Genomic DNA, 15187 nt, shown 5'->3' on the forward strand with positions numbered 1-15187 from the left:
TCCAGAAAAATGGCTTAGTGAGTAAAGTGCTTACTGCACAAGCGTGAGGACCTGGGTTTGGATCCCACATAAAAGCTAAATGTGTCAGGTCTGTAATTCTAGATCTGAGGACTGGAAACAGGTGGATTCGGGGGGGGCGGGAGTTGCTAGATACCCAATCTAGCCAAAATAGGAGCTCCAATTTCAGTGAGACACCAAATCTCAAGAATAGAAGGTGGGGTGGGGCTAGAGAAATGGCTTAGCTGGTAAGAGCACTGACTGCTCTTGCAGAGGACCTAGGTTTGGCTCCCAGTACCCACATAGTAGCTAACAACCATCCATAACTCCAGTTCCAGGGCATCTGACACCCTCTTCTGGCCTCTACAGACATTGTATGACATGGGTGCACATACATACATGCAGGCAAAACCCTCATACACATAAAATAAAAATTAATTAAAACAAAATAGAGAAGTAATTGAGGAAGGCATCCTGATGTTGACCTCTGGCCCCCACATGCACCCACAGGTGAGTGCACACACACACTTAGACACACACAAACAACATATACACAACATACAAAAGAAAGAGTACTAGGCCTGATGGCACAGGCTGGTAATCCCAGCTACTTAGGGGACTAAGGCAAGAGGATCATAAATTCTATGATAGCCTGGACAAATTAACAAAACTGTCTTGAAATAAAAAGAAAAAAAATATCTGGAGAGATGGCTCAGCAGTTAAGAACACTGGCTATTCTTGCAGAAGGCCCTGGTTCAAATTCCAACACCCACATGGCAGCTAACAACCATCTGTAACTCCAGTTCCAAGGGCTTCAATACCCTCTTCTGTCCTCCGAGGGTGTTGCACAACAGGGGTGCACTTACACACATGCAGGCATAACACACTCATATACATAAAATAAAAATGAATAAACTTTTTAAAAGATTTTTTAAAAAAACACAGGACTGGTAGGGTCTGGAGAGGTGGCTCAGTGGTTAAAGAGCCCATACTGCTATTGCAAAAGACCTGAGTTTGGTTCCCAGCACCCACATCACTTGGCTCAGAACTGCCTTAATTCCAGCTCCAGGGGATCCAACACCCTCTTCTGAACTCTAAGAGCACCTAAACCCAAACATGTACATACCACCCCCATACACATATACTCATAATTAAAAATAAAGTTTTTAGCCAGGCGTGGTGATACATGCCTTTAGTCCCAGCACTCAGGAGGCAGAGGCAGGTGGATCTCTGTGAGTTCGAGGCCAGCCTGGTCTACCTAGTGAGTTCTAGGCCAGCTGGGGCTACAGAGAGACCCTGTCTCAAAAAGACCAAAAAAATAAATAACAATAAAATAAAAAATTTAAAAAGGATTGGTAATATAGCTCAGTGGTAAAGCAATTTCCTGGTGTTCACAGGCCCTATGTTCAAGCCTCAGGACCATTAAAAACCTAATAACAAGGAAATTCTGTTATTTCTGACAACATGGATGAACCCAAAGGACATTGTGCTAAATGAAATAAGCTAAACATAGACAAATACTGCATAATTACATAGGGAGTCTAAAGAGATACAAACTCACAGAAAAGCACAGAGTAGAATGTTGGCTACCACGGACTAGGGACTAGGGACTAGCAAGAGGGAAGGTTTGAGGAGATGTTGGTCAAAAGATACAAAACCTCAGTTAGACAAGAGGAATAAATTCAAGAGGTTTACTGTACAATATGGTGACTCCAGTTAATAGCAATGTATTTTTTTTATTTTTTATTATTTTTATTTTATGTGTATGTGTGTATTGCCTGCATGTAGGTAAGTTTACCCGTGTCGTGCAATGCCCCCGGAGGTCAGAAGAGGATGTCGGATCCTCTGGGACTGGAATTATGGACAGTGTTCTTAACTGCTGAGCCATCTCTCCATCCCCATAACAATGTATTATGTATTAGAAAACTGCTTAGAGTATAGCTCTTAAATGATAAGTATGTAAGGTAATAGATATGTTAATTAGCTTTATTTAGTCATTCCACAATATATTAAAATATTGTGCTGTACACTATAAATTATTTAATTTTTAACAATTTCTTATTTAACAATTTTTAAAAACAAAAATTTTGGTGACACATTTGCCATGAAAATAAGACTACTAGACCCTGAAAAAAACTTACCTATGCTATTATTTTTTATACTTGTTGCTCTCACTTCTAACTTTTTGATAATTGTCTAAAATATGGGATCAGAACATATACTTGCCCTAATTTAGTTGTTTCTAAATTAAGCTGAAAGTTATATGTAAGAAGTTAACCAAGAGATGAATTTTCTAAATTAACCTACCCCAACTTGATTTGTCCTCCATAGGATATTTTTAACATAATCCTATGAGCCCTGGCACACCGATTGAGTTTGGCAATACATAAGTCCTACAACTAATCTGAGATCTGTTGGCCAAAAACTTATGAAAAATAACACATCTAGTTTAATACCTAGTTTAAACGTTACCTCTCTTCTGGAGTGTTTATCTTCAATAATACCCATGTGCCTCTTGAATAGTTCTAGTACAGCATTGTAGACCAGTTCGTATTGTTCCTGAAAAGCATCACAAACCAGACAAAGGAAGAAAACCAAAACACTAGGTGAATTACGGAACCAGAATAGGAGCATCTATCAAGGTAAGTTATTAAACTTAATAATAGTTTCCTTTGCTATGTATGCAGCCCATTAAAAATTTCAATGTACTTTTATGGTGTTAGAAATACTTAAATATTTTGTGTGACTCTAATGTACAAATATTTTATGTTTCTTTCACATTCTAACCTGATTTTTTTTACTCTACTCATATTCTAACCTTATTTTTTTACTCTATCATTTCTGTTTTCTTTATATACACATTTTATGTATAATTTATGCTAGATGTAATTTGAGTAAATCACCTTCATTTCTGGAAAAAGGTAGGTTGGTATGCAAATATTATCTAACTGAGCCCTCACAATTGTTCTGTAGAGGAGGTGGGCTATTATACCCATTACAGCCAATTTCTCCAAGGTCATTCAGAAGTAGTTCTTGTGATGTGGCCTAGGAGCTGAATCTTCTGACTTAGTTTAGTGTATTTAGGTCAAGCTATTGGAATTTTTTCTTAGTAAAGATACCAATGAAAAGTAAACCACTGCAGAAGGTTGGGAATTTGTGGTTTAAAAGGATTCAATGTAGAGAAACAAGACTTCTACTATTACTACCACTTATTACAAGGGGTGTGGATTTTTACTACGTTTTTGCCTTTCTACTTGCTGAAACACTTTCTCTGACATGTTACACAATCCCATATAAGGAACACTTTCTAAAGGTCTTTTTTTTTATTATTTTATTTTATGTGTATGCATGTATTGCCTGCATGTAGGTAAGTACACCCATGTCGTGCAATACCCGCAGAAGTCAGAAGAGGCTGTCAGATCCCCTGGAACTGGAGTTATGGACAGTTGTTAACTGCCATGTGGGTGCTGGGATTTGAACCCGGACCTTCTGCAAGAACAACCAGTGTTCTTAACCGCTGAGCCATCTCTCTAGCCCCTCTAAAGTTCTTTTTAGCAGAACAAGGTAGAGTCTATATCACCCAGCATAATCATGATATGCTCTAATTTTTTTTTAAGACAGAAAATGTAGCCAAGCATGGTGGTTTACAACTGCAATCCCAGCACCCCAGGAAGCTGAGGCAAGGGGATTGCTATAACTTGAAGGTCATCCTGGGCTTCCATATTGAATTCCAGGTCAGTCTTGGCTATGGAGTGAGACCTGTCATAGAAAGACTGAGGGAGAGGGGAAAGGAGAGAAGGGAGAGAAATGGGTGAGGGGGACAGGGAAGAGAAACAGAGGAAAATCAAACAGGAAACACTCATCTGACTAGACTGTCATTTTGTGGTTAGAGTAGTGTAAGATAAAGCAGCTACAACTGTTCAATATGTTTAGCTAGTCATTAACAGTGCTAAAATAGGAAGTTTTTCCAGTTATCTTCAAACTCCTAAAAATAGTACAGAAATGCAATTTTCTGAAATGGGACATGGCTTTATTAATTTATACTGCAGTTCACATAACTAGGTTGCATCCTTCCTGGAGTCTTTATATATTTATATTGATTGTCCTTTCAAGTCTGACAGTACTAAGCCAGCTAATGCCTTCATTTCATATAAACTTTTCCCTTTGTGGGTTGAAAACAGAAACCACCTACAGACAACACATGAAAAATTATTTTTTTCCACAACCTATTAGTGGAAAACCTGTGCGGGCCAAACAGATACTTTTATATTAATAGTGCTTCATTTTTTCCCCTTCATTCGCAACTTCTAGATTAAAATATCTAAACTGTCATTGTCAATGGCTCTATTTCTAGATCTAGTGTAAGTTCATTTATAAGTACTCGAAACACTTCAGGATGGTCTTTCTATTTTAAACAAATTTTAAGGCCAAGTGTGGCAGTGCAACCTTTAATCCCAGCACTCAGGAGGCAGAGGCAGATCTCCGTGAGGTTGAGGCCAGTTTGAGGGTTATATAGTGAGACCCAGTCCCAAAAATATTTTTTTAATCCTAACAAATTATGCAAAATGTCCTTATACATAATAAATATCAATAAACATTTAATGAATGAATAAGCAGGTAAATGTTAAATTCCAGCATAAAGGAAAGACCCTGTGTATAAGTGTGAGTCAAGTTATTGGTGTATAAATATGGATGAAATTAATACTGCGGACAACAAGAGATTTGGACTCAGGAAAAGCATTCCTAATAAAATGAACAAGTGTGGGCAATCTAGAGTGGGTTCAAAGATTGTAATGTATAACATAATCTGGTTGTTACTATGTTTTAAAGTATGCCTATAAATAAAACAAGGAAACCATGGGAAAATGGTAACAATAGCAACCTCTATGATAGGAACATGGCTGATTTCAGTTTCATTTTCTATTGCTTCCTAAAGTAGAAAGTACATCATCTCTTGCAGTAGAAATGGCAAGTCCCTGATTTGTTGTAGTTTCAGAGATGGATTTGTTACTACAAAATTTCAAGTTAACGTGATGACCCTTAACATTAGCTATATCTTTTGAGTAAGTCAAACAGTTCATTGATTTTTTTTTCAACTTCCTTTGCAAGCAAGAAATATGTTGCTTTCCTAACATTTTCCAAATAGACAGTAAAATGTGAGGATTGAAAAGAATCTAACCAGGACAAGGGGTACAGTCAAACATTAGGATATTCAGTTAAAGAAAAATGGGTTGGCCACTAAAACACTTAATAAAAGTAAATTGATCTTAGACCTGAGCACTCAGCAGATTTTGAATATCTCACCATAATCACAACCTGCAGCAAGATTCAGACAGTCATCTGTTCACCATAGTCCGTACCTGAGTTTGAACTAGTGAAGGCCTCTGTGTTCGCATTTCTTGGATCAAATTAAAAACACTGAAGTTTTCAGGAATAATCTGTTGAATCAAAGAGTAAAATAGCTTCCTTCTTGTTATCTTTTATTAACAAATCATTGTCACTTCCCGAGTCGCGTACTCTTGTGATACCTGCTCTTCTAATATAGAACAATACCAAGAAAAGAACAATTTTTTTTCTTTTCTAATTAATTGATTAAATATGTGAGTGGGTGCATACGTGTCACAGCATGAATGTGAACACCAGAGGGCAACTTTGTGGAGTAGGTTCTCTCCTTCCATATTAATATGATTTCTGGGGATTGAACTCAGGTCAGTCTTGCATGGCAAGTGCTTTACACACTGAGCCGTCTCACTGCTTGACCCTACCTCCCTTTTTAGATATGATTTCATGTAGCTCAAATTGGCCTCAAACTTGCTGTGTAGCCAAGGATGACCTTGAATTTCTGATCCTCCTGCCTCTACTAGTGCTAGGATTACAGGTGTGCGCCACAAAACCCAGTTTACAGGTTTATGAAGTATTGGAGATTAAACCCAAAGCTTGGTGAATGTTAGGCAAGCACTCGACGAAATAAGTTATATCCCCAGCCACCGGAATTCATTTTTAAACTAACATTATTTCTTATCATTTCCACCATAATTTAAAGGCTGGTATTTTTCCTAGAAAAGAAACTTCAGAACAATTTAACATGGGGTGATCAAATGTTTGAGATCATGAGAGGTAGGGCTCAACAGAAAAGCAACTATGAGGTTTTAGGAAACAAAAGATGTTAGAAAGTCTAAAACATATTTCAAAATTTTCCTTTCCTAATAGACATAAAATGACTTCTACGGCTGAGGAGATAGCTCAGCTGATAAAGCAGGTGCCATGCAAGCACAAGGGCCTGAGTTCAGATCCTGCGCACCCATGTAAAAGCCAGGTATGTCTGCAACCCGGATACTGCGGGGGAGACAAGTGGATCCCTGGAGCTCACTGGCCAGTCAGCCTACCCAAATAATGAGCTCCAGGTTCAATGAAAGACCCTGTTTCAAAAAATAAGGTACAGAACTATTGAGGAAGACACACAATGTGAACTCTGGCCTCCACATGCACACGCTCCCACACAAACATATACATCACACATACATGCATGCAGGTACACAATGATTTCTAGATAATAACACAAAGTTTGATTGAGGTAAGTTGAATCCATCTGCTAAAATAATTGGATAAAGGAAGAGTAAATCTGCAGTTTAGGGCAGCAGTTCTCAAACTAGCATTTTTCTGAATTACCCTCAGGGATCCATACTTTTATTTCTACCAAATTCCTAGGTAACGTTGATCCTTCAGTGTAGAGATCACACTTCGTCATTGTGGGGATCATACTCAGGACCTCCTGTAACCAAGACAAGTACTCTATGATTGAGCTAAACACTGTGCCCCTCAGACCACACTTTAAGAATCACCAGCTTAGGGGTCAGAGAGGTGGCTCAGAGGTTAAGAGCACTAACTACACTTGCAGAGGACCCAGGTTCGATTCCCAGCACCCCCATGGCAGCTAACAACCATCACACATGGCAGGCTAACCACTGTCCTTAACTCTACTTCCAGAGAATCTGACATCTTCTTCTGACCTCCTTAGGCATTGCATGACCCGTGTGTACTTACACACATGCAGGCAATACACTCATATGCATAAAATAAAAATAATAAAATATTTTTTAAAAAAAGAATCACCAACTTAGGAACTAATTTAATCATATGAAAGAGTGGATCTACATGTAAGAAAAGATGATTTGTGAAGATGCTTTGAACAACTGAACTTTTAAGTCCTGAATACACAGAGTAAGAAAACAGGAAGTTTCTGCTGAGAAACTCACCCCGTCTTTCAGGAGCATCCACGTATAATCAATAGCACAAATGACACCTGTCCTTCCACAGCCGGCACTGAAACAGAGAATCACAGTAGTATGTGGACTTGTAAAGAGCAGACAAATGACAACAGCTGGGAATGTTCACCAGTAGATTTGGGGAAGGAGAAATCTGGAGGAAATGAAACTTTTCAAATCCTACCATTTCCTAGAGCATGTTTGTCATGCCACAATGACCTCAGGATAGTCTTGGACAACTTCTCACAAGAGTCCCTGAAGCTACACTGTTCATAAGTAATTTATAAGAAACAAAAATAAAAGTTTAAAAATGAATCTAATTTGACACTAGAACCTTAAAAGGGGATAAGCGGGCTTAGGGATTTAGCTCAGTGGTAGAACACTTGCCTACCAAGTACAAGGCCCTGGGCTCCGTCCTCAGCTCTGAAAAAAAAAAAAAAAAGATGAAAAAAGGTGGGCGAGGGGGGGGCGGATAAGCATTGCTTAGCATCCCCAGGAAAAGAATTCTCACAACAGATGGAAAATTTATTTGTTAATGTTATTTTGTTTCATAATTATTAAAAAAGAAAATGAGAACGTAAAAGATGTTAAAAGGATATGGCAATGGAGATATTTTCCAAAATAGACAGAAAAATGAGAAAGCCTAAGCAAGTAATAAAGGTCTGTGTAGGTTTGTTGATACATAAAAGATGAGACAAAAATAATACACATGCTGGGCATGGTGGCACATGCCTTTAATCCCAGCACTTGGGAGACAGAGCCAGGTGCATCTCTGTGAGTTCAAGGCCAGCCTGGTCTACATAGTGAATTCCAGGCCAGCTGGGGCTACAGGGAGATCCTATCTTAAAAAAAAATATATACATATAATCTTAAAATTTCTAAGGTCATAGTATAGTCAACTAGTTCAAGAAACAAAATATGTATCTAGTCAAGGTTTATCTGAGAATGTTTGGTTCTTAACTTATTAGAAACAAATAAAAAATATACATATAATCTTAAAATTTCTAAGGTCATAGTTTAGTCAACTAGTTCAAGAAACAAAATATACATCTAGTCAAGGTTTATCTAAGAAAATTTGGTTTTGCCCAAGCTTTATCTACATAGCACATGGTAATTAAAAGTACCAGACTGGTGGAACTAACCTTCTTGGATGTTTAACAGTCATACTTTGAGGCCTATACTAATGCAGTCAGAGGGACTTAAAGGACAGTTTTTGCTCCTTGCCCTCCAAGGTCAATTAAGTTCCAAGGGACTATGGAGCATCTCTCAAAATGCCCTGTAACTGTTGTGAGTCACCTATCCTCTTGTTCAGGGAGGCCATGGAGACCCCACCAGATGGACTTGAATCAGTCTCCAGTCTATAAAGAGGAGGGTCAACTCAGAGGAAACATTTCCTCCAAGCTTCTAAGTGAAGCCAGCCATGGTCAAGCAGGACCTTTGATTTATGCTCACATAGCTAGAACTGGTTGAAAAAAAAAAAGGAGCCAGGGGATGTGACCCCTGAGGAACAGAGCTTCAAACGACCTTAAGAGTAAAAATAAATTGATTTATTTTTGCCAACTATACAGTCTTAAACACCCAAAAGGAAAGTATAACCAAACATTAAAGTGATCAATATATTTCTTTAAGAGTTCAAGGGATTACACTTCCCAGACATTAGGCTTAAGTGCACATAAAATGTTATTTAGACATTTATTTCTCATTGATGATTTTGTTTCTAAGCAGAAAGTGCTGCTCAGATGTAAGACTTCAAACCTTGGTCTGAAATACTGTAGTGACCACCTGTAGCTAAGGGAGACAACCCACTATTCTAAAATGACTAAAGTTGTTTTCTCCCTCTATTTAGAAGCCTTTGAGAGGAAACTGACACTGATTCTAGCCACTCCAACAGCTACCAAAGTGCCTGAAAACAGATCCTGAGTCCATCACTCTTGAGTCCAGTCTTGGCAGACAAAAGAAAAACGAGGAGGAACCCAATAGAGGAATGCTTTTGGAAGCTTTCATCAAGAAACTCCAATGGACTCTGATATGAACATTTGAAATTTGCCCTGTTCTGACTCTTTTCTGGTGCCCTGTCTAGAACTCGTAATGCTAACTACTCTTGCCTTTACTTCTTCACATCTCCTAGGCACCAGTCGAGGACTTTTTTTCTCCTTACAGATAAGAATTATGCAATTTGGGAGTCTGTTAGATAGACCCTCTGAAGGGGTACCCCAACTGCCTTGCCCTGCATCCCTGTTCAGCATGGAAGAAGCCCGAATGGTCTGCGACCCGATTCCCTATCAGCAGTTTGGGTAATGGTGTGATAACAATAGGAGGTAGGAATTGGCTAGGCAGTTATGGTAAAAAGACCTCAAAGAAAAGTATCCAGTTTCTTGGCTAAAAGTCAAAATGTCCTTGGTCCTCTTAGCAACATACTCTGTTCCAAAGGCCAAACATGTCAAAAGTATTTGGGAGATTTTATCTAAACCCTAAAAGATTTTAGGGTTATCTCTTCAGAGGGGGAATGTTAGAGTAGCAAAAAGCGCCCCCCCAAAGAGAACAAGTACATGAAATTATCAGAAAAAACTGATGGAGAGATATGGGAGGAATTGGAGTGAAGGGAGTGGGCATGGATTTGATCAAAACACATTATATGCATGTATGAAATTCTCAACAATTTTTTTGGTCTTTTTGAGACAGGGTCTCCCTGTAGCCCCAGCTGTCCTGGAACTCACTATGTAGACCAGGCTGGCCTTGAACTCACAGAGATCCACCTGCCTCTGCCTCCCGAGTGCTGGGATTAAAGGCGTGCGCCACCACGCCTGGCTTCAATAATTTTTTTAAGTTAAAAGATTTTCAGTATATTAACAGAATAAAGGTGATGAACCATTAAAAAAATGAATGTAATGTTCCAGTTGAACTTACAATAGACTGTTTCTGCTATTGACCCTGCCTTTGGATTATTTTGTTTGTTCTCTGATGGTTCATTCAGCACCCTACCTGCAATGAACACATATGGGCACGCTGTCATCTTCTTGGTAACAGCGCATATCCCAGATGAGCTCAAGGATGGGGTCTATAGATGAAGGCACATCATGGTCTGGCCAGTTCTTGTAATGAAACTGGTAAATAATTCGAGTTTCCTATTTTAAAAAATAGCCAGAATAAGAGGAGAGTTCAAGGATAGGATTCCCCATCATTCTACCAAAAATTAATCTGGTTTGGTTCTATCTATATCTTTTTTCTTGCAATTTATTCTTTCTTCTCTATAGCTCTCAAGTCTTATAAGAACAATTAAAATTAACATAAGAATGTTTTCAACTGTCTTATCCCTAAGTAACTCATTCACCCAAGAGGAGGAGGACATGAAGATAGTCCAAACCAAATCTTCCCCAAATTAGTGTGTCTCAAATGGATTGTAGACATGTTGATATGTTAAACCCCCTTGCCTTTACAAAAATAAGTCAGCTTTATCTGTCAAGTTGATATCCATCTCTGTTCTCACTATCAACATCATTTTTTATGTATGGCACAGTGTGCCATAGACTGGCAGGGGCACAGATTACACTGGGGTCTCTTAGGAATCTGAAGACTTAACTCAAGACATCAAAGGCCCTACCAGTCCCCACAGTCTTGTATCCAGCCTGAGTCACACGTACATATTTACCTGCCTGATCTTGGAAGGCTCTGAGTGTGTCATTCTTGTTCTATACTTACACTATTAAACTTGGCTTTCAGAGTCCTGATTATATAATCGGATTTCTTTTTCTCCGCTTCCTAAGGAGAAAAGGATTAAAATATTAGCAATTTCAAAGAAAAGCTCTCTAAAAAAGTAGGTTTTGCTCAGCCATAATGGAAACACATTCTACTTACACAGGATATGGAGAAAGGGCCCAATTGCAGCTGCATCTCTCCTGGCTCGGCCCAGTAGCGCTCACACTTTCTCTATTGCGTAAAACAGAAGTAGTGATTTCCTTTCATATATTTTAATTTATCCTATAAAATAAAGCCCACTCCCTCATTCAGAAGCAACTTCATCTTAGGTTAGGCACTTCTAACCTCCTTGGACTTCAATTCCAACATCATAATTGGGACTCTAAAGTATGTTAATACAGACACTAAAGGATAAGTGAATTACAGATTTCCTGTAAGTCTGAAAAAGTAGAAGTAGAAAGCCTTGATCTATTTTCAGTATTTAAAAAGAACTGAAAAATTATGTTGCATTAACATAAAACAGCTGCATTAGTTAATTGAAATGTCAGATTTCCTAGACATTGATTAGAAGTCCCAACTCAGAATGGCAACAGTAGATTAGAACAGTGATGTCCACCAAAGATGTAATGTGAGCCACACATTTAGTTTTATTATTTATTTTTTTAATTTAAAAAATTTATTTACTTATTTTGGCTTTTGAGACAGGGTCTCCCTACAGTCCCAGCTGGCCCAGAACTTACTATGGTAGCTCAGACTGGCCTTGATCTCACAGAATTCCACCTGCCTCTTCCTCCTGAGTGCTGGAATTAAAGGCATGCACTACCATGCCCGTTTAGGTTTAAATTTTTTAATGTCACATTAAAAAATGAAAACAGGTAAAATTAACTTTAGTAATATATTTTAGCCCAATATGCCAAAGTATTTCACCATGTAATCGATATGCAATATTTTATTTTACTTGCCTTGTTATTTTACTAAATACTCAAATCCTGGATATATTTCATATATACCACTCATCTAGTTAGAATGCTAAATTTTCATTGGAAATAGTCTCTTTCCATTTAGATAAATAAAATTCACATCTGAAAAGGTTTCACATATTCAAAAATAACTTCCAGTAGCTGAGTTGAGGATTGATTTTAGATTGAAATCAAATTAATTAAAATAAAACAAGTGAGTTATTCTATCATGCAAACCATGGTGTTTAATAGCTACATGAACTAATGGATGCTATGTTGGACAGCACAGGATTAGAATCTTTGATGGGCAGATAAAGACATCTCATTAACAGAAAGAGAGTGTATACTTTTCTTTCTTTTTTAAAGCTTTATATCATACTGGGAAAATAGGGAAAATATGTTCTTATAGGTAAAAATTCCCTAAGGGTCAGGTGGCATCCCAAGCTGAAAACTAGGAAGATGGTATGATTTTTTACCTAGGCACAATTCAGGAAAGTTCTGCAGTTATTCCTCCTGCTCTTTTTTTCCTTTACCTTTAGGTCAACCGGTACTAGATAGCAACTCACCTTCCCCATTTCAAACTCCATGCATGCCATAACAATGACCTGGAGGGATGAGATGGGAGCTTAAACATGCACAGAGTTAGAAAGGACAGTTCCTGCATGAGTCCAGGCATCAAAAGTAGTAAGTGTTATGCAAGTGCATTCATGTCGTCAGTGCCCTCGGAGGACAGAAAGAGTGTCAAATCCTTTGGAACTGGAGTTATGGATGGTTGTTAGCAGTCTTGTGGGTGCTGGGATTTAAATCCTGGTCCTCTGCATGAGCTGCCAGTGCTCTTAACCACTGAGCAATCTCTTCAGCCCCTTGTTTTGCTTTATAATCCAAAAAGAAATCCTGGTAACTCTTCCTTCTTTCTGTCCCCACTTCTCTGTTCTCAGATCAGTAAATTCTTGTTACCAAAAGAGCCTATCAAGGTGCCAACTTTCGTTTCCTCGAACAAGACTGACACTAATACTGATAAAACATGCCTGAACTCTGAAATTTCATCAAGCAACAAGAAAAGCACTGATTTTAATAGCTGGGAAACCTGCCATAGCCACATTCTGACACCCTGTCCCCTTTGTCTCTAAGAACTAGAGAGTGAAGTATCAGAAGTAACTCTGCACTTACCAGGACACTGTATTCCCAAATCATCCTCCAGAAGTCCAGGAGAGTTGTAGATAAAGGACCCTGGGTGGCAATGTAAGCCCTGGGACCATAAACTCCCTAAAAGGAACAGGAATCACATGAGATGACTAGAGACAGCACCCTCTTCCCCACTGTCCTCTCCCCATCCCCTATTTTTAGGATCTCAGAGAAAGAAGGAATGCTTTTATCTCCTCTCAGTCTACCTTAATAAAATTGGCATTGATGTAGCTGGAATCCTCATCAGAAGTTATCAGAGACAGCTCTACCAGGCTATGATCATCTATAATATGAGAGAAAGATATAGTATAAATAGAAGGCTTACACAGAGGGCTACATCAGGACCTAAGGACAGTGGTTGTTACAGGTGTTTGAGAAGTGAATGAATGATGCACTTGCAGTCATAAATAGGATAATCTAATTTGTCAATTCCATGTTCAAAGATTAGGAACAAGTAGTTGGTTTAAAAAATAAAGGAAATGATTAAAATTGGGAGGAAGTCTAAGTTTACCGACAGAAATGGAACTTACAGGGCAAAATATCCTTATATCTGTTTTTCTTGATATTCTTGGGCCTCTGAGCCACTGATGTAGGATATGTTTTGTCTGCCTTGTGCTTGGTAGACTGCCTTTTCAGCTTCTGTAAGAAAATTACAAGAATAATTTTTCCCAAGAAAGGAGTTAAAGAAGCTGGGAAAAATAGCTCAATTGGTAAAGTACTTCCTTGCAAGCACAAGGACCTGAGTTTGCTCTTGAGAACCCACATAAAATCAGGTGTGGGCCAGGCTTAGTGGCACATGCCTTTAATCCCAGCATGCAGGAGGCAGAGGCAGGCAGACGTCTGTGAGTTCGAGGCCAGCCTGGTGTACATAGTGTGTTCCAGAACAGTTAGGGCTACATAGTGAGACCTATCTAACAAACAACAACAAAAGGTGTGCCAGTTTGTAATCCCAGCACTGAGGAATGAGAGGCAGGTGGATTCTTGGGGCTCACTAGTCAGTCAGCCTAACCAAACTCTCAGTGAGAGACCCTATCTTAAAAACAAGATGGATGATTCCTGAGAAAAGACACTCTATACTGTCCTCTGGTCACACACCTACATGCACATATGCACTGTGCACCATGTGTGTGCACATGAGCGTGCTCAAGCACACAACACACACACACACACACACACACACACACACACACACGAAGATAAGCTATCTCTAGAGGGCTTTCCTCCTCCACTTTGCAAACATTCTGCTTCACCCCTTTTAGCATCCTCTGGGGCCAATTGCTTTCAGGACAGGATGTAGGGAGGCCAGAATTCAGAAACTTTTGAGAAGTGAAAAGATCACATTTACTGCAGCTGAGTCACAGGTAGCTAAAACTAAATGTGAAACTGCTAAATATTTAAGAAACCAAATATATCTTCTGAAAGTAAGCTATGTGCTCCACCCAAGGAAGAGATACTAAAAGCACGATTTACTTTCTTTAAAGTGACTGTTCAGTGCCAACAGAAACATCAAAACCCAGTAGTCTTTTCACTTGGTACCACCTTCTAAGTAGAAATGATGTTTAAGCTGAATATACTCTATCAAAATTTCAATAACTTCAGTTCCAAAGCATTTTTTAATATGACTCAAACTCTTTTTTTTTGTCTTTTTGAGACAGGGTCTCCCTGTAGCCCCAGCTGTCCTGGAATTCGCTATGTATTCCAGGCTGGCCTTAAACTCACAAAGATCTGCCTGCCTCTGCCTCCCAAGTGCTGGGACAAAAGGCATGTGCCACTGCCCCCAGTTCAGAATTTCAACTTTTGAGTGTTGGAAGTGTGCTACATTAATGGCAGGATTTTCGCTAGCAGCAGTAGAGTTTCCCTCTGACTGGTAGTTGGTAGTGGTCTCTGCCACACATACTTTAGTGTCCATTTGCACAGCTAGCTCATGTTCAGATCCATTTGAGGGACTGTGTATCTCAAGTGTTGGAATGTATTTAGCATGCACGGGGCCCTGGTTCAATCCCTAACTCCCACCAAAAAAAAAAAAGAATTTCAGGGCTGAGAGTATATATAGCTTAGTGGCAGTATATGTGCCTAGGATGGGGG

At 39.0% G+C, this 15187-nt stretch overlaps 1 protein-coding gene across 6 annotated transcripts in view; it reads right to left on the bottom strand.

Moving 5' to 3' along the window:
- Window positions 1–15187, bottom strand: part of Ptpn22 (protein tyrosine phosphatase non-receptor type 22) — a 61531-nt gene that overhangs the window by 28217 nt on the left and 18127 nt on the right. For 3 of the 6 annotated variants that reach the window (XM_029564005.1, XM_029564007.1, XM_029564004.1), the window contains exons 2-12: window positions 13633–13741; window positions 13309–13385; window positions 13088–13183; window positions 12484–12522; window positions 11118–11189; window positions 10962–11021; window positions 10245–10387; window positions 7254–7320; window positions 6683–6769; window positions 5358–5435; window positions 2470–2556 (exon numbers count right to left, since the gene is read on the bottom strand). In XM_029564005.1, the coding sequence (XP_029419865.1) occupies window positions 2470–2556; window positions 5358–5435; window positions 6683–6769; window positions 7254–7320; window positions 10245–10387; window positions 10962–11021; window positions 11118–11189; window positions 12484–12522; window positions 13088–13183; window positions 13309–13385; window positions 13633–13741 (915 nt within the window). The remainder of the gene's footprint in view (window positions 1–2469; window positions 2557–5357; window positions 5436–6682; window positions 6770–7253; window positions 7321–10244; window positions 10388–10961; window positions 11022–11117; window positions 11190–12483; window positions 12523–13087; window positions 13184–13308; window positions 13386–13632; window positions 13742–15187) is intronic. The other 3 variants (XM_029564006.1, XM_008833980.3, XM_029564008.1) reach the window with 3 other exon arrangements.

Source organism: Nannospalax galili, unplaced genomic scaffold (genome assembly GCF_000622305.1).
Source record: "Nannospalax galili isolate Female #2095 unplaced genomic scaffold, S.galili_v1.0 scaffold475, whole genome shotgun sequence".
Taxonomy (NCBI): Eukaryota; Metazoa; Chordata; class Mammalia; order Rodentia; family Spalacidae; genus Nannospalax; species Nannospalax galili.